Source organism: Lonchura striata, chromosome 2, assembly GCF_046129695.1.
Source record: "Lonchura striata isolate bLonStr1 chromosome 2, bLonStr1.mat, whole genome shotgun sequence".
Taxonomy (NCBI): Eukaryota; Metazoa; Chordata; class Aves; order Passeriformes; family Estrildidae; genus Lonchura; species Lonchura striata.
Genome location: NC_134604.1, coordinates 89,148,510 through 89,173,646, shown reverse-complemented (window position 1 = coordinate 89,173,646; position 25,137 = coordinate 89,148,510). Strand labels below are relative to the sequence as shown.

General features: G+C 37.3%; 1 protein-coding gene across 1 annotated transcript in view; it reads left to right on the top strand.

Moving 5' to 3' along the window:
- TGFBRAP1 (transforming growth factor beta receptor associated protein 1) overlaps positions 1 to 25,137 on the top strand; it is a 36,086-nt gene that overhangs the window by 5,108 nt on the left and 5,841 nt on the right. Inside the window, exons 3-11 of the mRNA XM_021538165.2 lie at positions 5,015 to 5,209; positions 6,155 to 6,309; positions 11,781 to 11,863; positions 17,357 to 17,698; positions 19,062 to 19,119; positions 20,330 to 20,473; positions 21,434 to 21,580; positions 22,874 to 23,033; positions 24,611 to 25,044. Coding sequence (XP_021393840.1) covers positions 5,015 to 5,209; positions 6,155 to 6,309; positions 11,781 to 11,863; positions 17,357 to 17,698; positions 19,062 to 19,119; positions 20,330 to 20,473; positions 21,434 to 21,580; positions 22,874 to 23,033; positions 24,611 to 25,044 — 1,718 coding nt within the window. The remainder of the gene's footprint in view (positions 1 to 5,014; positions 5,210 to 6,154; positions 6,310 to 11,780; positions 11,864 to 17,356; positions 17,699 to 19,061; positions 19,120 to 20,329; positions 20,474 to 21,433; positions 21,581 to 22,873; positions 23,034 to 24,610; positions 25,045 to 25,137) is intronic.

The window sequence follows — 25,137 nt, the reverse complement described above, 5'->3', positions numbered from 1 at the left end:
GCTGTTCTTCCTTGGTAGAATTCCTAGTGTCTTTAACAGTTGTCTCTTTGAAGTTATGAAGATGGTTGTGCACCTTTATAAGTAGATAAGTGTTGTGTATCTTGGTATTTCAGGTGAGGCTCTGCTGTGGATTGCATGAACTTGAAAAGGCTTGATGTAAATCTTCAGTTCTAATTTTATTTTGTTTCATAGGTCTCATTAATCAGGGCATACTGGTTTGGCACTTGGTAGAGCATCTATGCTAAGTTCAACCTCTTTTACAGAGGTGGAGATATTCTGCATTAATTTGGCTTTAGAGTGTTTGAAGTGACATTTATCTGTATTTATTTTCTTTTGAGTTAACACTGGAATTTAGATTGGCAAAAAGCAAGTGCTTAAAATTATAATCAGTGTAAAACATCTCTGAATTTATTGTGTATGTAACCTTTTTCTTTATCTGTACCTTGGATTTTAAACTGATTGTCAGAATTGTTCATAGCAGATCCTTAGCCATTTGGTACTTTGTTGTCTTGCAATTAGTATTTAGCTCTTTCTTTCTAAAGCAGGAGGAGCTTCATTTTTGGTGCTCTTCATTCTGTCTACTAATTAGTTAATTTACAATTGAAAATTAGTCCTTTCTGATACGTATGAAACTGCTTACCAAAATTCAGTTTTTTAGTTGTGAAGCTCTTGTTTCATGTTTTTAATCAGATTTCCTGCTGTACAGAGGTTTTAAGTGTTTAAAATTACAGCAGACACTTCTTGGTATTGGCATAGGATATGCTTCCCTGCACCAGCTGGAGCAACTGCCCCCAAAGGTCTGAGGTGTTGACTCAGGCTGAGCTCCCAATGGAGGGTGCAGCTCCTCACAGCTTGAGCTGAACAGAGTGCCTCCTGCCTCTTGCTGAGACTGGACCAAGGAATAAATATTGTCCTTGCCTGTATATGTGCTCAGTTGAGGATTTCTGTTGCCAAGTAAACAAGATACACTGGGAGGTCAGCAGAGTACATGGCACCAGAGATGGCAAAAAGGAAATTGAATCTTCTCCAGGACCCAGGCAAGCGGCTTCAACCTCCAGCTGTACAGAGGGGAAGGACAGGCTGGGTCTCTGCTGCTCTGTGATGGCTGACACCAGAAACTCATGACTTCTCCTAATGAGAAGAATTCTTTTCTGCTTGCTGATCTACATCTATATAATATGCTCAGTGCTTATAGTAGCAGATGGAAAGCAAGAAGTTCTTTCCAACAAATTATCAGAGCCTGTACAATGCAGTAGCACCAGGAGGAATTGGCAAATAATAGTAGTGGGAAACTCCCTTATATTGGAGATGAGGCTTTTCTCATTAATCCTGCTGGTAAGGAAACATCTTGAGGAGGAGTACCTGGATTGTGCAGATTGTATAGTCTGTGCTGATTGGTTTTGTCATTTAGGACTGTGGATCCCTGTTTAAGGAAGAGATGGGATCCATCAGGTCAAGTGAGGCAAAAGTGTTTTTGCCATCTTGAGCAACATGGTGAGTTGGATTTAGATTAGGCGTGGTGGTGGTGGTGGTAGCCTGTATTGGCAAACAAATCAGTGCAAGGTGGTGTGATGAGACTTCATAAGCAGCAAACAGACCTGAAGAAGTTCTGCTTCAGACATATGCAGAGAAAGAAATCTTTACAGAACATTGTAGTAGTGGAAGCTCTCTCATGTTTTCTGGGAAATTAGCACAGCTGTGTTTTAACAGCTGCAATGGGGGTTACCCTTTACATGGGAGCAGTAGAAAGATGTGGTAGGGTGCCTTGGAACACAGGAGGAGGCAGATCAGAGTTTATGGATTTGGGTTAGAGCATAAACTAACATGGGTGAGCAGACTCATTGTGGTGAGTGCCCGAAACAGACCACTTCATCAGGAAAAAGATGTAGGTAAGACCCTCTTTAGGTAACTGGAAGAAATCTACATTTGCAGGCCCTGGTCTTTAGGGTACATTTGAACCACTCCAGTACCTTCTAAAGGGGCAGCACAGCAGCAGACAAGGAGGCCAGGAGTTTTCCAGAGTCCACTGATAGTGACTGAGATGATGAAGGGGTGTGCTTTGTTGAACATCAATGTGTTATCAGCATTGTTCTACTCAATCCAAAACATGAGCTTCTAGGAAGAAAATTAACTCTGTTCAAAACCAGGGCAGAGGCCAATGTTCATCTGGCATTGACTCTGCTGAACACCATGAAAGGCAGCAAAAAGAGCTTCTACAAGCATATCAGCAGCACAGGAAGGCTAGTGGAAGCCTGCTGTTAAATGGGGTGGAGGACCTGATGCTAAAGGGCATGAAAAAGACTGAGGTGCTTAATGCCTTCTTTATGTCAGTCTACTGGTATGACCTTCTTTCAGGAATCATCAGCCCTTAGGAACAGTGGGAAAATCTGCTCTCAGCAGAGAAGGATCAGGTTATGGAACATTTAAATAAACTGGACAGACAAATCCTTGGGACCTGATGGGATGTTTTCATGAATGCTTGAGGGTGATGGTCAATGTCATTGTGAGGCCAGTTTATTATCTTTGAAATATCATGTTGATCAGACGATGTTTGTCAGAACTGGAAGAAAACAAATGTTTTCGCTCCTGCCTTAGGTGATCAAGAGAAAGGAACCAGGGAAGTACAGCTGGCCCTATCCTGATCCCTCAGGAAGGTGATCTGAGAAAATCCTGGAAGGTGTTTCCAAATATACAAAGGGCAAGAATGTGATTTGAAGTAATCCATGTGGATTTAAAAAGGGGAAATTGCCTGACCAGCCAGGCTTCTGTGATTAGAGGCCAGCTTGGCGAATGAGAGGAGAGCTGTGATCCTGCGAAGTTCAGCAGGGCTTTGACGCTCTCTGCCATGACATCTTTTGTAGACAAATGGATGAAGAATGAGCTGCAGAAACAGCTGAGGTGGATTGAAAGCTTGGCTGAAAGATTTGTAGTCAGCAGTGCAGAGCAGAGCTGGGGGCCAGTCACTAGTCTTGTACCCCAGAGAGTCAATTTGAGGTCAATACTAACCTCATTTTAGGTAGGGAAGGGCACACCTTCAACAGGTTTGCAGATGATACAGAGTATTGCTGTATCTTTTGGTGCTGATAACAGTGTAACTTTGTTTCAGGTAACTCTTGTGATTAGTGGGTAGCCTGTGCAATTTTTAATAGGGAATTGGTTGCCGGCCTCATTTCAGGTTTCATCAGATGCCTGTATTATAAAAAGGCTGTGGTTCCTGGTTGTAGTTACATTTATTATTGTTAGGTGAGAGCTGGATGAAGACAAAAAATGCATCATTCTGTCACAGAAGCTCTAGCTATTGAAGGCAGAGGGATGTAGAGAGACATGGACTGTAATGCGTATCTTTTCACTACCATAAAGGATTTTTGTAAATTACCTAAAAAGGAGCTTTTTAATTAAAAAAAAAAATTGGGGTTTATAATTATGTGTTAGAACATCAAAGAAATAGAAAAGCCCAAGAATTAGTCGTTCAAATATAATAAACCCTAAGTTTACTACTGGTTACCATGTATTTAGTACAGGTTTTCTCCCATGTTTTGAAGTGGGATTATATCATGGAGTAACAACTGAAAACCTTTAAAACTGGACAGTACATTTTGTCTGACATAAAATTTTACTGCTCAGTCGTAAGAATATCAAGATCTATAAAGTAAATTAGGAATTCTATATTACGACTTAGAAATTTTCTATAAGGTGGCTGTGGTTGAAGAGCTGATCAGTGTAGTGAAAAAGAACCCTTAGTCAAGGGAAAAGAGCTGATCATTTGAACGCCGCTCTAAGGGATCCAAAAGCTTGGTCTCTACACTGTAGTTCTATAAAAGTCTACAATATTTTGTTTTGTTTTCTCTGTTTTCCTTTTTTTTTTTTTTCCTTCCAAGAAGGTCCTTGTACCCAGCTCGCCTTGCCTCATTATCTTCTGTTTGGAAGACATTTTTTAAATTGAATAACATAATCTTTTAATCTCTTCTGTTCTTTAGAGCTCAGACTTATTCTGCCAGCTGTCAAGTGGCTCAATGCTGCCAAAGATCAATTTTCAAGGGCTTGTCTTTTTAATGGCATGGGAATTCTTGGTTTAAAGGGTATGAATTCATATTTAGAAGAGAAGTTTACACTGTGCTGGTAAATATTTATGGAACTAGGCCTGAAAATTGCGACTCAAATTTCTCTTTAATCAATGTCTCAGAATTGGGAAATATCTATATGAATAGAACCTAAAGCAATTTAAAAGTTTATTAAGCTAGGAGAGGAATGGGGGACAGAATAGGCATGAAGAAAGGTAATGACAAAAAACACCCTGCAAATTAACTGAAGCTTTAATCTGGTTATTCTGAAGACAGCATAGGCATTGTCATTGTATTAATAGAAAGTCTTTACACAGCCTCTGCATTTTTTCAAATGATTGGAAATGCAGATGCTTTACAGGAAGTGACTCACCACAAGGAGCTGGGCCGTTGTTCTTTGAAAAGGTTGGCTGTAGCAAAAGTGAAAAAGTGTAAGTAAATAATTGTGTCTACTAAAATGCTCTGTAGACATTGGACACTACAAAGACATTACACACTACAGGAACAAACACACCTATCTGCATTGCCAGATAAGTCAGATGCTGCAGGTCTGCAGCTCCTACTAAGGCAAGATTGTTTGAAAGCTGGATCTCAGCAAGTGTTACTGTTCTGGAATGAATTCAAACTATATGGCATAATTCCTTTAAGAAATCTCTTAAACTTACTAAACTTGAATAATTCTTGCTAGTTTGTTTCAGTAGTCATCTCTTCTCAGTTTTTGGCATTGTCTGTTCCCATGCTGAAGGAGAATGAAAAAAAAATGGAACTGAGTTAACCAACATATCTGTCAGGTCCAGGAAGGTGTGATGTGTTGTCATCATGCTCCCTTGATACTGCACCTGCTCTGAGACTTTGCACTGCTGTACCTTGATACCCTGCTTTGTGTTGGGAAAACAACAGTCTTTGGTCTTCAGCTAGCACAAGCCTCAGGCTTTGTTTTTCCCTTTTTCTAGGCATGTTTGCTACTGTAGATGGGATTTCACAGCGTGCCCCAGTGCACTGGTCAGAGAACGTGATTGGGGCAGCTTTGTGCTTTCCTTACGTGGTTGCTCTCGATGATGAGTTCATTACGGTGCACAGCATGCTGGACCAGCAGCAAAAGCAAACCCTGCCTTTTAAAGAAGGCCACATTCTACAGGACTTTGAAGGTATTAAGAAGGACACTTTGTTGCATCAGTAATTCTGGAACAACCACTGAAGTCGCTTTGGTTTGTTTTTTAAACAATCTAACAAATATGTTGACTGTTGAAACTTTTGTTGCAAGTGCTTTCCTCATTAGATTCCTTGCAGTCTGCAGTAATTCAATTCCCCATTTCTGACAAAATGTATGCTCTTTAAATGTGCTGTAATTGTCAAGTTAATTGTTGGGTAGGAGTCTATGGAGTTAGAGCTTTTTCTTGTAACTTGATTATTTCTTTCAAAGGAGCAAGGTTAATTTAATGCTACAACTTGGTAATTGTCCATTGACAATCCTGACAAAATTCTTACATATTAGAAAGGAATACAAAAAATAAATATTTTTTTAAATATCTGTGTAAGAGGTTTAAAATTGGATCTTTCACATAGAATTGCTACCAAAAAAATACAAGAATTTCTGTTGATCTGTTCTTCAGTTGGGAACTCTTAAGTGTGGAATATACTATGCTACTACTTTTTTTTTTTCCCAGAAAAACTACAAACTCTAGCACTGTGAACTGTATAATTCTTGCTAGATTTGATGCATGTCTTAAAATTTTCTAACATAAGCCCAGGGAAATACCTTTTAGTTAAAAGCCTACTCTCTGGAATCTGGACAATAATTTCAGTGGCCTTGCCAGCTTAGCTCATCATGAGTGAGTCTAACCCATTTCTCTTACTTTGAGTGGAAAAGAACCTGCTGTAACTGAATAAATTTACCATTATCTCTGTATTTTTGAGGTGGAATTAATTGGTAAACTGTACTGTCGAGTAAATGTGGTAGCAGCAAAGATCACTTTTGAGACCTTAACCCTATTTAAGTTCTTGTGTCTTAAATTGTGTATTTTAAAGTTAGTTCTGAAATTGCTTTTTTCTATACAGGCTGTTAATTGAATGTATCTGTTTGTCCTGTCCAGGAAAGGTGATTGTTGCTACTAACAAGGGTGTGTATATCTTGGTGCCACTACCTTTGGAAAAACAGATTCAAGATCTTCTAGCTAGCCACAGAGTGGAAGAAGCCCTTGTTCTGGCAAAAGGAGCTCGAAGGAATATTCCAAAAGAGAAATTTCAGGTTTGTTTTCCCTTTAATTTTCATGAAAACGTAAATTTCACAGTGGGGTTGTGTATTCCATTGGTCAAGTGATTGGAGAATGTGGGGGAGGAATGTATATTGCAGAGAAGTTGTAATACCTTTTATGATTTCAGCCTGAGGAAATAGGTGTTCTGCTAAACTGTCTTGTACTTGCAGAAGCTGTGACATTGGAAGGGTTGAATGCTATTGTTCTTCTGGGGTTTTGTTGAATTTTTTCAATTTGTAACTTGAGAGAATTGAAAACAAAGCAAAATCAGAAACTTAGTGGCAGAAAACCCAATGAATACTTCCTTGGTACTAGATTCAGTTCTCATTTGCTATTGCTGTTTAAAAATGTATACTTTATTTCACATTAGAATCTTGAAATTTTACTTTTTTTATTGAAGATTCTCACCATATCCTAGGTATATATCCACAGGTAGCACTTAACTTCAGAGTTAAGTTATGGGAAATCTTAAGCAAGTGCATTATGAGAAATCTTAAGCAAGTGCATCTTACTTCCAGGCTCTTACAAGTAATGCTTGTACTGCTGTGTAACTCAGATTTAAAGGTTTTTGTGTGGCGAAGTGTCTTACAAACTCTTTGATTACAGTGTGAATTAAAGATTTGTACTCATTCCCTTCTACCCCTGATTTATATTGCCTTACATATTCTACTGTATTTGCTCCTATTTAGAGACTTGTAAAAAGCAGCATGACATCTCTGCTCATGGAGTAGGTAAATTAATATTTGACTTAGTTTCTTTCCTATTGTAAAAGCAAAATTTGATCTGTAACCTGCAGAAAATCTATTGTTTTCCTTTTTTTAATATACTTTAGAGCATTTTGTTGCCATTAAAACAGTTGTTACTTTTGGTTTGTTTAAAAAGGTGTACATGACTCTGGAAGTTACAGGATTGCAATGGTTCAAAATTATTCTGACTGTCAGGATATTTTTTTTTTCCAAATTTCAAGAAGCTTCTAATTCCTTTTCATTTCAGTTTCAGTTAAGGTCTGAAATGCAATCATTAAATGAAACTTGTATCAGCTTTATTTTGATTCTTAACTCCTCTCTTAACTGAGCAGCTGGGAGACTGCTGGAACTGAAAACCTTGTTGAGAAAAGCATTCCCATCCTTTTGTGAAGGTCCAACTACCTGAAAGTACTTGAAGCTGAAAAGTATTTAGGCAAATACAGACTTCAGTTATCAGCACGATTTGCTTTGCATCTTCACTTCCTACTTTTCCCTTCCAATCTGTTTAAATAAGCAAACAAAAATCTTCCTGTGAAGGCAGGATGCATGATCTAAGCAATGTCTTCTATGTATGATGACCTATAATTTTCCAATTATTTCTTTACAGTTCATGTAGATTTAGTGTGGGAGATGACTTTCTGTATTATGCCACAGGATGAACTACACTTCATTATCTAAAATACATGATGTAGAATCTCATTCCTCCTCAGTTTTATTATATTAAGAATTTTTCAGCCTTTAAAATGTTGCTTTATTTTCATAAATATCTTAAGTGTGCAGGGTTGTTCTTCCTGAAATTAGTTTCCTAGAAGATTGGAAGTTCTTTCTAACTTAGTATGCTTTTAAGGGTGTTCAGTTACTTTAACTCAAGCATGCTTCAGCTGAAAACCAGAAAACATAGTACTTGTAAGCAAAATAGCTACTTCTGGGGTGTATTTGCAAACTGATATTAGCCAGTTATCAAATTCTTTAATTGAAGGAGTTTCCTACTGACTCCTACTAAAATGACTCAGCTTGGCCTAGTTGTTGAGACATTGCTCCAGGTTTTCAGAGCTTGGCTGTAGCTGGAAATGTAACATGTCGAGTTTGCTTTCTAAGGGGACTCTGATACCTGGTGTTGTCATTAAAGGTTTGTAACAGGCACATCAGTCTTGCTTTGCTGTAGTCTTGTGTAATAGAAGTCTGATGGACCTCAACCAAATTGCATGCCTTGCTTAAATTTTTGCAACATTTCTTTGACGTACTTTAACTGATCACACGGTCTCTCATTTCTAACTCCCTTCTGAGAGCTGTCCTTGGATAATACATATCTATTAGAAAATTGGTATTTTCTAATAGGTATCTTCTAGTATCTGTTTGCAGGCATTACTGAATCCTGAACAGCTCACACTTTCAAGGTCTTATTTTGCCATTTTGTACAAGCAGTAGGACGGGGTGCATAGGGTTGGCAGTAAGGTACTTGATCCAGCCACTATAATCTATCCTTTCATGACAGTGATTTTTATTGTATGGTTCATGAAGTATCGTGTTCCCTTTGTCACGTGTCCCTTTAGTTCTGCAGTTTGCAATGGTTGATTCCACCTTATGGGTCACTTGAGCTCAGGGCACTGCAGGGCAGATTTGAGGACTTGGGGTTTTTTTCCCCTACAGTTCAGTACTTGGTCACTGCATACATGGGTGCATGCTCTCTCTCTGTATAACAGCATAAATATATATATGTATACATGCTGGTAATGCAGAATGATGGTGGAATAGCAGCAGTGAAATACTGTACTCTCAGAATTATTTGTACAGTCAATATTTAGTTATTGAAAAGTAGCAGGTCACATCTTAGAAGCTCTAACCTGTTATTTAACTTGTGGTCCCTGCAGACTGCAAATTTAGCTTTGCCCTAACAGATGAAGATTTCTTTGTTTTTGAGCATCAGGAATTCCTGCTAGGTAAAAAACGCTAAGCCAAAGTGCCCCAAGGAGATGGCTCTGCTGGATGTAATTTTTGATGGAATACAGAGGCCTTTCTACCATGCTACCATGAAATGACTGAATACTACTTATTAATTTTTCAGGACAGCTGACGTTTGCAGAAATCATGGTTGATGGTAGTGAAGACCTTGGTTAGATTGACACACATCTTGCATAGGTATCTTTTTTTTTGTTTTCCTTCCTAATTCTTTTTAGTTTCTAAAAACAATAACTGCACCCAAATATGGCCAAAAGACAAAATGGCTTTCTATAAAAATTCCTTTGGACAATGTAATTGTTAATTCTGACTATTTTAGAAAGGACTTTTTTTAGCAGTTGGGAGAATTAAGGCTTTACTACAGCAATCACAGCTTCAGCAGTCATCTTTCTTTTTTCTATTGCTTTTTCAGTTGTGAATTAATACAAAACTTATGCCATGTTTTTGCAGCTACTGTTTTCTTATATGAATTCAGTCAACACTGCAGAATTTGCCTAAAGAATTGCAAGTCCTGTGGTGGTTCTTCAGAAATTATAAAGGACTAAACAATTTATTGCATTTTGTCTGGGTGTAGCTTAGTACCTTTTTAAAAGAAGCCTGTTACAGATCTGGAAGAACTGAAGGTTTTTTCCTGTCATAAACAGAATTTACTGTGTGTGTTCGACATATAGATCTAGCCCATTCCTAAAAATCTGTGACAAAGGGAATATTGGAGTTTCCATAATTTGCTCTATTTTCCTCCATAACCTTTACCCTAGGACATCCTTATATCTAGTGCTTCTACTGTCAGCTAAAAATCTACCTGGGTACTGCCTATCTCATCATGGCCCCTTAAAAAAAATAATAAAGTCTGTCTGTAGATTTTTGTTAAAAAGATGCTGTACAGACTAACCTCTGCAATTAAAGCAGTGCTTTCAGTGAAATTAAGTCCAGCTTTATTATAAAATCATAATTGACTAAATATATAAATTTTAGTGATCACTCTATCACAAAAATTGAAAACAGGCTTTGTGGGGAGAAAAATGCCAGCCTATGTACTTTTGATACTAGTCAGTGGTTGAGAAGTCATTCCCTGGAATGACAGGCTGGATTTTAATGTTTTTCTGCTGCCATAAGATGCAAATATTTGCAGAATTTAATCCTTCAGCAGTGTCATTAGGAAGGTGACCAGGTAGGTATTCACTGGTTCACAGGTTACTGTGTATTGGTGAAATTACACTGTCAGAAATCCAAAATATTCTGGATATTTGGTGAGTCAATCCCCTAAAGAAGCTTTACTTCGTAACTCTAATTAAATTCTCTTTCAGCTTTAGTTAACTCTATTTTTAATCATTGAATGTAAAGCATTAGTTAATATAAAGATGTCATGAATTATTGTTTGTTTAATTTTATATTATATTTGTCTGAAAAACTGTGCCTGATAACATTACTCTCTGTTTCCCCTTTTCTCCTATACACTGGGGAGGCAAGAAAAGGCTCACAACCTTACAAAACATTTTAGAGCTAACAGCAGAGATTAAATATTTCCATTAGACAAACCATTAGTAAACTACGCACAGACTAAATGGACTGAAACCAAGCTTTTCAGTTGGTAAATCCATAACCTTTAATCAAGGTGAAAAATCATCAGTCAGAGTATCAGTCTACTGTACTTGAGGCCTGGTGCTCTTCAGCAATTCCTTCCTGGAATATGTTCCTATTGTATTGTAATTTCTCTGGGAACTTTTTATTGAAAATGTTTTCTTAAGTCTGATATTAGTAACAGCCTTCACGTGCAGTGTGAACCATTAGAAAGCTGTGTATGCATGAGCAAGTTGAAGGGAAAAACTGAGGACATGAGAAAGTAGCTGGGTGTATTTGCCAAAATACCAGTGTTGTTACAAATGGGAATGCTCTGTAAAGTACAGTTTAGGTTCCTTGCTTTTAGTATTTCTCTTTTGCTGTTGGTAATAGTCTGAGAGCACAAGGATTTCATTTAATCTTGTATTTGGTTGACCATTCAGATTTAATAACTAGCTATCATTTAAAATAGTTTTTGTGTTCTCTTTCTACTGAGCTTTATTTAAACATTTTTTGTCTAGGTGTAACCTTAACAGTAAAGTTTGATAACAAATAACTTTACACATTATGGTTTTCTTGGTCTTTGACCATATTTTTATGGTCCATTGCACAATGTACTGCATATTAGATATGTTGAGTTGTTTTGGAAGAAATTTTTGTTTAAAAAAAAAATCAAAGTAGCAAAACTGGCAGGAAGTCAAAAATACGGCCAACAGCTGAGGATGACACTATGAGAATTGCCAGCAGTTTTGCCCCAGAGAGACAAGATAGGAAGGAAGTGTCTGTGTGTGGTCAAGTTGGGACCATCTTTATTTTTTGTGCTTACTGAATTGTGGGGAACTTCAAAGGTAATCATTGGCTTTTATGTTTGCAAATGACTCAAAAAACTTGAAGCAAGTCAGTGTGATATCAGATAAGTCATTATTTGAACAAGATAACTTAAACTTGCTGTTTGTTGACTCTGCTTTTAGTAAGTACTCATGAGCAGTGTTGTGTTCACACAGTATTTGTGTAAGAAATTAATCTGGGCATCAGATTCAAGATATGTAGAGGATAAAGGTTTATTTTGCTTGTGATTTGTCAGGTGTGGCTGAAGATCATTTGTTTGCTGTTAATGGCAGGTAGCTATTGCAGTAGTAACTAGCATTGCGTAAATACAAATATAATAAACCTTTTTTCCCCCTCCTTCTTTTTTATAGGTAATGTACAAACGAATCCTGCAGCAAGCAGGTTTTATACAGTTTGCACAGCTTCAGTTCCTTGAAGCAAAAGAGCTCTTCAGGTAATTGTGTGACAAGAAATTTAATAATTTTCCTTCTTTAAATAAGGAGTTAGTGTTCTTGGTTTGAAAAACTTAGTTGCTTGAATGTTTTTTGATGCAGATATGAGTTCACTGTAATAAGATGGTTTTGTTGGGTTTAAGAACAGAGTGACATTGAAACAACTTTTTAGCTGAAGAGTTAATGTAACTGATTTTTTTTTTGCGGGGGGGGGGATGCTAACACATAATGGCATTAAGAATTTGAGCGTTGTGTGTATGGAGTTTTTTTTTTCCTTTATGCCCATGAAGGTCAAGGCTTTATCACGGAGTCTGTGCTGTGATTTACAGCATGAACATTCCTTTGTTCTCTTTTTTTAATACTTTTAACAAAAGGTATAACTTAAACATTAGTTACTATTTAAATATTACTTACAATAATTGCACTATTTTGTATGAGGATGTTGATACTGAATTGGCTTTAACACTTGTTCGGTCAGACCTTTTCCAGAAGACAGATTTGTTCTTGAAGTCTGTACTAACCTTGCCAGTTTAGCCATTTCAGCAGTCACTTGTTTATAAATTGACCTTGATATTGCACTTTCATTCAGAAAATGCTGCTTGTTATCTTTATTCCACCTGATAATTTCATTTCTGCTAGCCATGCCTCATTCTGTGATGCGGCACTGTCTGTAGCTAGTGGAATGCATGCTGACCACATAAAATAACTCTCCTTGTTATCTGCTGAAATTCACTTTAAATCAGTTTAGAGTCTGTGGAATAGGATTAAGGTTAGAAAATGTTCAATATACCGTAAGCATATTTACAGTGTAGGAAAACAGTTGTCCTTGGATTTATGGAAATGCCTTGAGGAAAGTAAAGCTCTGAGGAATGTTGCTGTTAGTGAGGGGCTTTGCCATTTTTCTTCCTGCTCACCAGTATAGTGAGACACTGGGCTTGGATGAACAGTGTACACTGAGAGAAGATGTGGGAATGACAGAAAAGGTCTGAACAGCATTTAGATACAATTTGTTCTGGCCACAACCACTACCTCTGTCACCTAGTAATTGTTGTAATTAGTGAGAAACTTGCAGTCTTTCTCCACCCTTGTAGTCTTTCGGACACTTGTGTATCTGACCCCTGGGTTGCGGATCTGAAGCAGAAGTACAAGTGGTGCACAGTTAAGAATATTTTAAGAGCAGTGAAAAGAGAGAAATGTATCCTGTGAAGGGTTCTACCACCTTGTGGAAAGAGCCAGGATTGCTTATTGCTCCATCCAACTATCAGTCCATCTGACAAATAAGCTTTAATGAATAGAATTGCGGGAGCTCCTCTATAGCAACAAACATGCTTCATGAGAAAATGTGCTGTCCAGCCACAAATTTTGCAGCTCAGGCAGCATCCTAGGGTGTGCCCTTCCTCTAAAAGCTGCAACTCCAAAGCAGAACAACAGTTCTGCTGATGAATGAATTGCTGATGTTTGCTCAAGGAAGAAAGCCAGAATAAGTTTGTGTTTTTCTTCTGTCCAGCCATACATAAGCTTAGCAGATTATTCTGGTGACTCTGAACAAGCTTGTTATGGTAATTAGGTTCCTTGATTTTCAGCCCTGGTGGGCACACTGAGTTAGAGTAACAGCCGTGTGTGCCCTGATACAGTCTCAGTCAATCTTGTTTATTTTAAACTTGCTCCCAGGCAAAATGGGAAAGATAGTGGCAGTCTATGAAAACATGTCCTCCCATCCTAGTGTGTTGCTCTGCAAATGTTTCAACCTTGTCTTAGAAATCACTTCAATCTTAATGTCAAAGGGAGACTTGGTGCCTGTCTGAGGAAAGGGATTTAAGCAGTGAAGCAGGGTAGCAGCAGTACCTCAGAGATCTTGGTGTGATATGTGGGCCTACTTCTGGCTAAATATGAATTGAGATTGTCTCAATACTTGGAAAATATCTGACAGTTACAGCTTAGCAGGGGGAATTAGATTAAAGGTCTTCATTTTCTTGCATTATTGCCCTTCTTGTTAAGAAATAGTTCTATCTTATGCTTAAATTCATAGTTCTTAAAGACTGGAACTTTTAAGAGAATTAATTTGTCAAGTTCCTCCTGGCTAATGCTGATGCTTCTGAATACTGAATTAGGCTGACACAATGGAATAATGTGGTAGCTTTATTGAAACTCAAATAGTTCAACATAAGCAGGATCATTTTCTTCAGCTAGATTCATTAGCCTTGAAACAGAGTGAGAAATAACAGTAGGGCTTCTTTGGTCTGACAAATTCTGTTATAAGCAATAACAGAATTGTGATTGTGTTACATAGTTGTGATTTATAGTTATGCTATTCCTCATTGCTATCATCAAGGTTATACCAAACAGTGATTTTTAGGAGGTCATTTGCTGAATTTTCCATGCCTTACTGATATGTTTGGCAGAGGTCATAGGGAAACCAGTTCTCTTCAGTGTTTACTGGTTAGATATTACTTGCCTTCTGACCTCTGGATACTGGAACTTTTCTAAACTTTGTTCTTTTTAACAAATAAAAGTGTTAACTCTTTACACTGTATTTCTCACCTTGGGAAGCTGATAAAGAGAATTTAGGTATAAGTCTGTCCTACCCTGAAAAAAAATTGCTGGTACTTGTACTTGGAGAAATAAAAAATAGGAATTATGTAGGTTTTGCATGTTAAATGTGATTAAAGAATATGACCTTCCAATACAGCCAGTGGGATTTAGGCAAAATAGTAAACACTATAGGCTTCTTTGGCATCTCTGTTACGTGTAGATACAAGGGTCTGAATTTAGATCTAAGTTTCCTTAAAACTTGATTCTGCCTGTTGCATGGTTTATATATTTGAAGCCCAAAGAGAATTAATGCAGAATTGCTCAAAGGGAAGTTGCCTCACAACACTGATGTGTCAAGAGTTTGTTTTCTGCTGTGTGCTAAGTTCCTATCTGTATTTTGCTGAGCTTGAGATGCCAGAAGCTGAAGGCCCAGACATGTTTTTCAAAAGGGATGAGATGTTTTGTAGCTGCTCTAAAAGAGTTTTGTACAGATATGATGGCAAGATCCACTGGACATCCACAAATCCCAGAAGCCATAAGCCTTGAGCAGAATGTTAGCCATTTGTTAAGTGGGGTCATTGTTTAGTATTTTGTATTTTTCTGAAGAAGCTCATGGATGATATAGTGCTTTTAAGGAGGCTGCATGATTGCTGCTTACCACTGCTGTGGGGAGAACAAAACTGTTCAGCTGAGCTTGAGTCATACCTGCTGGGAGAACCACAGGTGATTCACAGCCCAGGCTCTGGGCTAGCCAAAGTTTGAAGTGGATTTTCCTTTTGGAAACAGATCATCATTGAGGCCAGAATCTGTGAAGTCAGAGGTAAGGTAGCTGACTACTTCCTTATCTAGGAAAACTTGGGTGTTAAGATGAAAGGACTCAGAAGCTACTGTAATTGAAAAATGTTTTGCAACTTATTAAAAGTGGCATATTAAATATAACATTTTTTAACATCATCTATTTCAATGGTCACAGTCTCGAAGTCAAGCTTAAGGCCATCTCCAAATATTTGACAGCATAGGTAGCAAGGGAATAGATGTTTATATTCTAATTTCTCCAGATTTATTTAGACTCCTTTTTTTGCACAAATTTTAAGCAGCCTGTGGATATTATTCAAATTATGGGTTGACTTTAATTCTAAAACAAATCAGGGAAGATTCGTTTGGATTGGAAGGGGAAAAAATCTCCAAATAGGATTAATTTTCTGGTGTAATGCATCTCATATAATATATTTTATCTTAGGACTTGAACTTTCAGAGTAGTTGCAGTAGCTAAAACTGCGGTTGGGTTACTGTGACAAGCTCATACTGAAGACTCAAATATTCTTGGAACCATCAGGTCATGCAACTGACAGAACTTGCTGCTTCTGGGTTATTCTGCCTCTTATCATAATGTAGATCTAAGAATTTCAAAGCCAAATCCAAAGAAGGATTAAAAGAAATTTCAACTGCAGAAATCTGTGAAGTAGACCTGAATGCTTTACCCTCTATTAGAGGTGGGCCTTTCTAGTGTGGAGCTGGGTTTTAGGCAGTAGGAATTCTCTGTACAAATTGGGAAAACCTGCTGTTCCAACCTCTCTTCAAAGGAAGGCTTCCCAATTTTGTATGTGGTTCTTCTCTATTGTCTGTGTTGCTACTCCTGTGCTTTGCAGTCACTAGGTTCTAGAAGAGAGGATGCTGCTTTTAAAATTGCTGTTGCTTCTTTCTCCCAGAATTTCTCTCTTCTGGTATAGATTTTTGTAGCCAAGGGACTATATTAACTTGAAAGCAAAGCTCTAAATGGGGATTGTCGTGGTGATGACTCCTACTAGTTCATATTTCCTGGATGGTTTTGGAATTGTCTCTGGCAAGAAGTGAACAATGCAGGGCATGCCTGTAGTGAAAGGATGAGCCTGTTTATGATAATCTTTCACACTTTATTGCCTGTATAAATCTGCTGTTTTTCTAATTCTGTCTTATCATTTGTTTCTTTTTGAAATTCATTCCAATCAAAGTTGTGAAGAGAAAGTCTTTGAGTTTGCTGATCACCAGGTAGAGAAGAATTATTTTTTAAAAGTTCTATTTGCAACAAGATAACTAAACAGGGCTTCTTTTGGAGCAATGTCGAGTTAATTTTGATTTTTTTTTTTCAGCAACAGTATTTTCTGTGCTTTAGTAATGTTAATTTTTAAATATGAATTCTGAATAAAACCTTTGACAGTAAAATAAAATATAAAATATCCTGATGTCTTGCCGTTCTTCTAAAGCAAGGCCTGTAAAGAGGGTTCACTCTAGCTGTGAAAATTAGGGATTGTTTGCTATGTGTGGGAAAAAATTCTTCTGTCACAACATATGTTCTTTAAAAGCTTGAGGAATTTCAATCTAGGCTGAAAGAAAAATGGTTTTTATGGCATATCCATGTTACAACTTGCTGCTGAGTAAGGATATAGGGTGTCCTTCACACCTGAAGTGGAAAAGCCACTCCAGAGGAGCCTCCATAAATGTAGACCCAAGGCCTCTGCCTGTACAACAGACTTACTGGTTAAATGGATGCATAATCAATATCTGTGGTTTGCTTACAGAACCTCTGTAAGAAGAGAGCCAAATTCCAAGAGGAATCTGGTGCTTTTCAGGCTTGGGGAAAATGTTTTTATCATGCATACACATGTTCTCTGAAAGCTTTAGTTGTATGGATGAAGTCTAGGTCAGTTCTAGGACTGCTGTAGGACTATTCAGCTGATTTTTGTATATACCAGAGAACAGCTGTAGAAGCTCAAAAGTAAAAAGCTGGCCAGTCTGAATTCTCAGAGCTTTCAATGTCTAGAGGAGGAAGAAGAATGATAAATAAAGATGTAGTAAAAAATACTCCAGAAACTGCCTACATGTTAGTGTCCTGACTCTAAGCATATGTGAGCACATTTTTTTTTTGTGCCTATGTATACTTTTTCTTTCTTTTTGCTTCATCTAGTTTGACACTGTAATTGCAGAAGCGGCCAGCTTGATGTCCGGGAGCTGATCTCTCTGTACCCCTTCCTGTTGCCTACTTCCTCTTCATTTATCCGGTCTCATCCTCCTCTGCACGAGTACGCGGACCTGAACCAGCTGACCCAAGGGGACCAGGAGAAGATGACAAAATGCAAGCGATTCCTCATGAGTTACTTGAATGAAGTCCGCAGCACTGAGGTTGCAAATGGCTACAAGGAGGATATCGACACAGCTTTACTCAAATTGTATGCAGAGGCAAATCATGAAAGCCTGCTGGATCTCCTCGTTTCAGAGAACTTCTGTCTTTTAACAGATAGTGCTGCCTGGCTGGAAAAACACAAAAAGTAAGTGGATTATTTTATTATTGCACCTTCTAGACCAAAGGGAGAATTGCCTTAGATGCCCTTGGTTTATTGAACAATGTGTTCAAGTACTTGTAGTTCCTGTGCTCACACTTGTCCAAAAGACAACTCAGTCTGAATTAACATTGTTAATATTTAAAAATGTTGGTGAAAAGCTATTGCTTGATAGTCTAAGGTAAAGTAAATTCATTCTCTTATCCTGTTAAATGCAGAATTCTACATGAAAGTTTCTGGATCCAACACAAAAAGAAAGAACTGGTACAAGTTTGGGAGAAGAAAACTAAATGAAATAATGAGATAATGGGAGAGTGGAATGGCAGCAGTAGTTGTACACAGACAGAATGAAAAGCTGCCTTAAAGCATGTGCTACCTTAGGTAAAAGCTGTTAGCCAGTTAGTGGCTTTAAAATTGTAGTTGCTTGTTCAGGGAAAGAACTCTTACTTCTGCATTGCAAGCTTTCTATATTCCACTGATTGACCAAAAAGAGGTTCCTTAAGATGACTGCAAATGGCTTGAAACAAAAAAAGCCAGCAGGCAGAGAATTAATCATTAAGCAGGAAACATTAGATAGTAAATGTGTAAAATACAAACTCCAGCCTTAGGTAGTATGTCTATTTTTGTTTTCATTTCTTTAGCTTTAAACTGTTTGGTGCAGTAGTAGCAACTATAGTGGTGAGGAAGATTCTTTAATCGTGGCTATATTTGGGGTGATTTCATGTATTTAACAAAACAGGTTTTGTTAAAACCTTTGGTAAGTGTGGTTTGCATGGCATACTTCTGCCAGTGTGAATTGAATGAATGCTAGAACATTGTTCCATGAGGACAGCCATTACAGAATTTCGCTTTATTTTTCTTCGAGTACACAAAAACCACTCTGAAATTGCATTATACAAAGCTCTTCTTTGCCTGACCTGACACCATGTCATAGTAAAGAAAAAAGTTTCTGACAGTAAAACAGAGTTTTAAATAAATACATAATAAAATATGATTTAACAACAGCTGATGAGCTATTGGAGGAATAGTTCTTGGAGGTGTGTGTAATGTCTGTACATGAAATAGACAAATTGACAGAACAGCATGGGAAACACTTCTAATTGGCCACATACTTGGTGTAAGTTGGATATGGTAACTACAGACTGTCTTGGGGACTCGCGTGATGGAGACACTTTCAGGGCAGAACTTCTCTGATTCTTAAAAACAGTTTACAGAGACTTGTTGAAGTGTAGACTTGGCCATGTACATGTCATTGTAAGCCATTATTTGTTGTACTCTGTGCTCATCAGTCTATAATGAAATTAGTGGGAAGGTTCTAGCAATTTTAATATTATCTTCTCTTTCTTTACAGGTATTTTGCACTTGGTCTCCTGTATCACTACAACGGTCAGGATGCTGCAGCACTTCAGGTTAGAATAAAGCTTTTAGTGTCACCTGAAAACCATTCCAAAATACCATTTTAGCTCTGAGATAAAAATCTGAGATCTTAATTTATATGTTTGAAAAGTTGTGATGTGTGTGTATGTATGTGTGTGTTTGTAAGAAATTTGAAACTTATGCTAAGACTTTCTTGAATAAATTAATATGCTAGATGTGAAAAGTCTGAGGAGCTTATTGAAGTTGACAGCTATTTAGATGCTTGTATGATCCTTTTAAAGCAAAACTGTACATACCAGAACATATGTTTATGCTCCTGAAAGATGGACAAAAGTGCTAAAATAATCAAGCAATCACTTTAAAAGATATTTATCCCCTGTGCTGATTGATCTTTATACACACAGGAAAACAGCATTGTATTCTCATGGCAGACACTGACAGCAACTGAGAGTTTGCTTACCTAGTGATGAAGAGTGAGCACATTCTGCAAGATCTGTGGGTTTCAGATGAGTTAGTAATCCCTTTGGGTACCTTCCATCTCATGTCAGTAATACTAGCAGTGGCCTGGACACTGCAGACTAAATATCCAGTATCTTAAGTTTGCCTTATTCTGCAGCTTTTTGAGCACATTATCAGGTCAGTTATATAAATAGTAATCACGGCCTGAGAAGAAAACAGGTAAGGGCAACAAAACCACATTTGTCATGTGCAAGAAATCTTGGAAGAATTTTGATGCTGCAGAAAACAAGGTTTATTGCTAAACTGGTCTGCTAGGTGTAGCACATTTTGATTCCAATTATAATGTATTTAAAAATAATATCACATGGCACTTGTAGTTCTTCAGTCAAAACGAAAGAAAAGCAGGAAAACAATTTTTTTTCTAATTTGCTTGTATAATTTGCTTTTAATCTTGCACACACAGAGCACATGAGAAGTATACCATGCATTGGAGAAAAGGACTTTTCATAAAAACTTTCTTTGTGATTAGTGTACCTCCTTTAGTCACTCTCAGAATGAGAGCCCACATTATATGGGGTCTGAGCTGGGTGAATATGGCAGGTTCAAGAGAAGGGTGTGATGGCAAAAGTGAGTGACCAGCAACGTTCCTTGCAATTGGTGTTATTGTCAACTCTTTCTAATTCCACACGCCTTGGACTAAGTCTTTTAGTAACTGACATAAATTTTGAGCTGGAAGAGCTAGTACATGTTTTAAGCACTTTAATCTGTGTATTTTTGTTGCAGTTATGGGTGAAAATAGTTGATGGAGACATTCAAGATTCTACACGTTCAGATCTCTATGACTACATAGTAGACTTCCTTACATTCTGCTCAGACCAAGAGCTAGTGTGGAAGTACTCTGAATGGATTTTACAAAAAAATGAAGAGGTTTGTGGTTGATACACTTCCAACAGAATATCAGTATTTCCCTGCAGTGGTGTTTGGGTTTTCCTTAATGTTAGTTTTTCTTGATAACTGATTGGACCTTTTGCAGAATATTTAATGCCAGTTAAATAGTATCAGCAGAAGAAAACTTGGAGGTTTTTCAATTCATCCAAGTCCCTCTATTAGCAAGTGCTAGTGATAATTGCCTCTTTTTATTCTGAACAAACAAACAAAGTTTAGGGTATGAAAAATACAGCATATCTTCTGTTTTCTTCATATTGAATAAGATAATTTTCAAATCTTAAATAAATCACATGGCAGGTTAGCTGTTGCTGCTGCTTCTTATTTTAAAGAGGATGGGTGGTGTCTGTACTTCAGGACATAAAATAAATAGCCTCCATTTAAGACAAAATTTCATTGCTAGAAGAATTAACTTAATTTGCCAAAATAAAGAAAACAACAAATTCTGTGATGTTTGATGCTGATAAGACAGTCTGTGCTGTTGGAACTTTTCACTGCCTGATTTATATTAATTTAAGCATAACTATTTTGTGCAGTGGCAGATTTCTAAACTTTTGGTACAGAAGTCTCTTGCTCTGTCTATATCATCACATGTGAAAAGGCTTAGAACATTCTGGTCTCTAATTTGAGCTTTCCTGCTGAAAAGGCTGAAGTTTCGTGTTCTATTGTGCAACTCCATTCAATATTTCTTGTGGAAATAGTGCCCAAGCCAAGGCTTATAGGTTGGACAATATGTACACTACAAATTGAGGTAGTACAGATAGGAGTGAGTGACATCAAGATAAGCATATGGTATTGTAATCCTGTGGTGTTGAGCAAGATTTTGTGGGTTTTATTTTCCTGAATAATGTATTAACAATAGTGCTATTCCTTTTTTATTTTAAATATTTATTTAATAAAATAGTTGCCACTGAGTTCCTAAATGCAATAAACTCTTTCTAGGTTGGTGTACAGATTTTCACTAAAAGGCCTTTGGAAGAACAGGAGAAAAACAACATTAATCCAGATGATATTATCAGTTGCCTTAATAAATATCCTAAAGCACGTGTCAAATACCTAGAACATCTAGTACTGGAAAGAAAAATACAGGTGAGTTCTGTGAGGATGCTAAAAGTAGGGATGGGATTTAGAATGCAGATTATGATCAACAGGCCTGAAAATAGGCAATGTCTGGAAGGCATAGGCATAATGAAAAGTCTTTCAAGTGTACTCAGAGCAGAGCCAGGAGTGTTTTTAAGATTAAAGTGAAAGATGAGGAGTGGATGCTTTCATTATTTTGAATTTTTCAGTGCTTTTGATAGCAAAATAATTGCTTATGTCCCCTCAGACTTAAGAGGTTTTTTTTTACATCTGGTTATCGCATACTTTTCTATTTCACTGATGAGGCTCAAACCTTCTTCTGGTAAGATCATAGAAAATGATCAACAATAGGTTGAGCAACAGCTGATCCTATTGCACTGTGGCAGCAATACATTAAAATTGCTGATTCAGTATTTTACAAGAATGTTTTATTCTTTCTAGAGAGATTTGAACAAGCAATAATCAAATCATGCACCCCTCACTAGAATTCCAAACCACTCTTGATGCTGAATGCCCAAAAAATGCATTCACAAGTCCTAAGTGACAGGGTATTACATTTTTGGGGGTTTTAGCTCAATGCAAAAGCAGCCAAATGTTATATTTGGATATGAAACATTTTAAGCACAGAAGTTCTTTAACCCAGAAATAAAGCAAGGAAACAAACATTGAAAGAACGCTGCAGAGCTGATGGTCAGTACACTAATTCACATTCTTCAAATGCACATCAGATCAGTGTTTTTCCCTTATTGGTGTTGCAGGTGTGTTACACCATGACTGATGAATATACTTGTCTCTGTCATAGATTTTTTTCAAACAAACATTTTGAGTTAAACACAGTACCTTGTTAAATATTTGTGAAAATATTTTACAATTAAATCTACCTGCTAGTAAAAGCTGCATTATAAATCAGTTTGGTCTTTAAGAACGACGAGGTTATTGTGAGTGATTTAATGAGAATGTTTAAAACAGATCATCAACCTATTTTCATAAGCTTTCATTTTTTGTGGATAACAAAAACAAGTGCTGTGCCTTCAGGGTGCTTTTCTACCTCTGGTGGCTCTCTCAGATTTTATTGCAGAAATAGAAAAGGTCAAATAACATATCTGAATATGAGGAATCCTGTATTTGCAATGTAGTTTGTGAGGCTTCTCTGAATTAAATTATCTATCCATATGGACAAAAAACTTTGTGATGAATTCAAATGATATAATTACATATCTATGTAATTAGGTAAATATTCACCACTGTTATTGCTGGGGCCAAGAGATTTGTAAACTGAGCTAACATTGTTCTTCATTGTAGAAGGAAAAGTACCATACTCATCTAGCTGTCTTGTACTTGGAGGCAATACTTCAGCTAAAATCTGTGACCACAGATAATTGTACAGAAACGACTGAACTGCTGTTGAAACTTCGCAGCCTGCTTCAGAAATCTGATCTTTATAGAATTCGCTTTATTTTAGGTAGGTTGCATGTTGTCTGTTATAAATGCTGTATGTGATTTCCAGCTGGAAACAAAATCATAGTCCTCTCAAGGATAGAAAACTAGAAGATCTAAGGTTTCTGTACAGTTTGTTTAGTAGGCTGTTTTTCTAACAAACACAGGTTAATTTAGAAGGCATATGTATTGGTGTTGTCCTTGGTCTCCGTAGCTCCAATGGCATGTTTGCCACTGCACCAGAGACAAAATACCAATTAGCCAGAACAAATACCTGCATACAATTTTCATAATAGTCACCTTCTTTTTAATGATGAGCATGCAACTTGTGCATGACATGACATGACATAACAACCTTTTGCAAATGAAAGACCTGCAACTTTATTTTTTAAGCAGCCTGCTTCTAGTGAACAGAAGTCAAACTTTGAAGAATCTAATTGCCAAGGACTTGTTAGCCATAACCGTGAAACTCACTCTGGAGTTCATGTTAAATAAAAATAGCATCTTTTAAAGTGAAAAGTGCAACATACATGTTACTGTTGGTATTAGGCAAGCAACAGTTGAGCTAAATATTTTCCTTATTCAGTTCTGATAATGGTTAATTTTTAATGTTTCATCCACTGGAATGCAAACAAGTGCAATTAAGCAAGCCAAGTGTTTAAATCTTCTCTGGTATGGAGGATTATGGCTGAAGAATGATGGAATAGTGGATGAAAGGGAAGTGACTCGTTATTGAACTGAAAGATGTGAAATGATTTTTTGAAATTCAGTGGGAAAATATCCAGTGTAAGTGGAAATAAAAATTGCTGAGTATCACCTAAAATAATTTACCAAAGTTTAATGTTTCTTTCCCTTTTCAGGCAGCAAAATGTTATGGGATGGATACTGTACAAATAGAGCACAGTCATTGAAACACTTGTTCATATTTTAGTCAGTTTTCAAACAAATTTTTCCAGGCAAGAGTTACAAAATGGATTATTCTCTTGAAATCCATGTTCTCCAAAACAAAGCATTTCTTACATGACAATTCTTATGTTACATGAAAGTGAGATCAGTGCAAGCTACCCGTTTTGGTGAAGAAACATTGTATTTCCATGCATTTTACATAGGCCTATGCCAAATCTTTATCACCTTTACAGTAATTAGATTATTTTCTACTTTATTTTGAAATGCCAGATGAACTTGCCATTCTGCCTGCCTATTGCCGACACTTAAACTGGATTAAGGTTTTGTAGTGTCCTTTTCTTAATGGTAGGTACTATTGGATTTTTATTGTATTTTATGGAGTTTATTCTGTGATCTCCTATAACACTGGGGAAAGTAGAGGTTAAAAATATTGCAGCTTCATCTTAACAGGTTTTTGTACATGGTAGGAGTATCTGCTAGAATTTAAAAGGTGTCAGTGACAGTGGTTGATCATCTATTATTTAGTCTTTTTTTTGTCCTGTATTTTGTGGTGCTCTTTTGTTAGAGATGTTTTTTCCATACATCTGAGCATTCCTGTATTTACAAGCATCTGCCTTCTCTGTAGTTGCACTGGCTAGGAGAGGGAGCAGCTGTCTTCTTCACTGAGCAAATATTGCCTTGTTTCTCATTTAACAGACAAAATCCAGGGCACAGACCTTCATATGGAAAGTGCAATTTTATATGGGAAACTAGAAGAACACGAGAAGGCTTTGCATATCCTTGTCCATGAGTTGAAGGACTTCCATGCTGCTGAAGAGTACTGTGTGTGGAACTCAGAGAGCAGAGACTTGCAGTACAGGCGGAGGCTGTTCCATATGCTGCTGTCAGTGTATTTAGCTCCAGGCTCTTCCGACTGTGCGCTCGTCATGGCTGCTGTGGATCTCTTGAATAACCACGCCACGGAATTTGATGCAGGTCTGGTTTTGCAGGTGGTGCCTGACAGCTGGTCAGTGCAGCTCCTGTCCCCATTCCTGGCTGGAGCAGTGAGACAAAGCCTTCACACAGAAAGAATGACTCAGGTGGCACTTGGGTTAGCACAAGCTGAAAACTTAATCTACAAGCATGAAAAGGTAGGTTACAGGAGTGCTTTTAAATAAAAGCACTTGAAAGCTTTACAGTTGAGTCCTTTGATATACAGTAATCAAAAGAAGTTGAAGAATTAG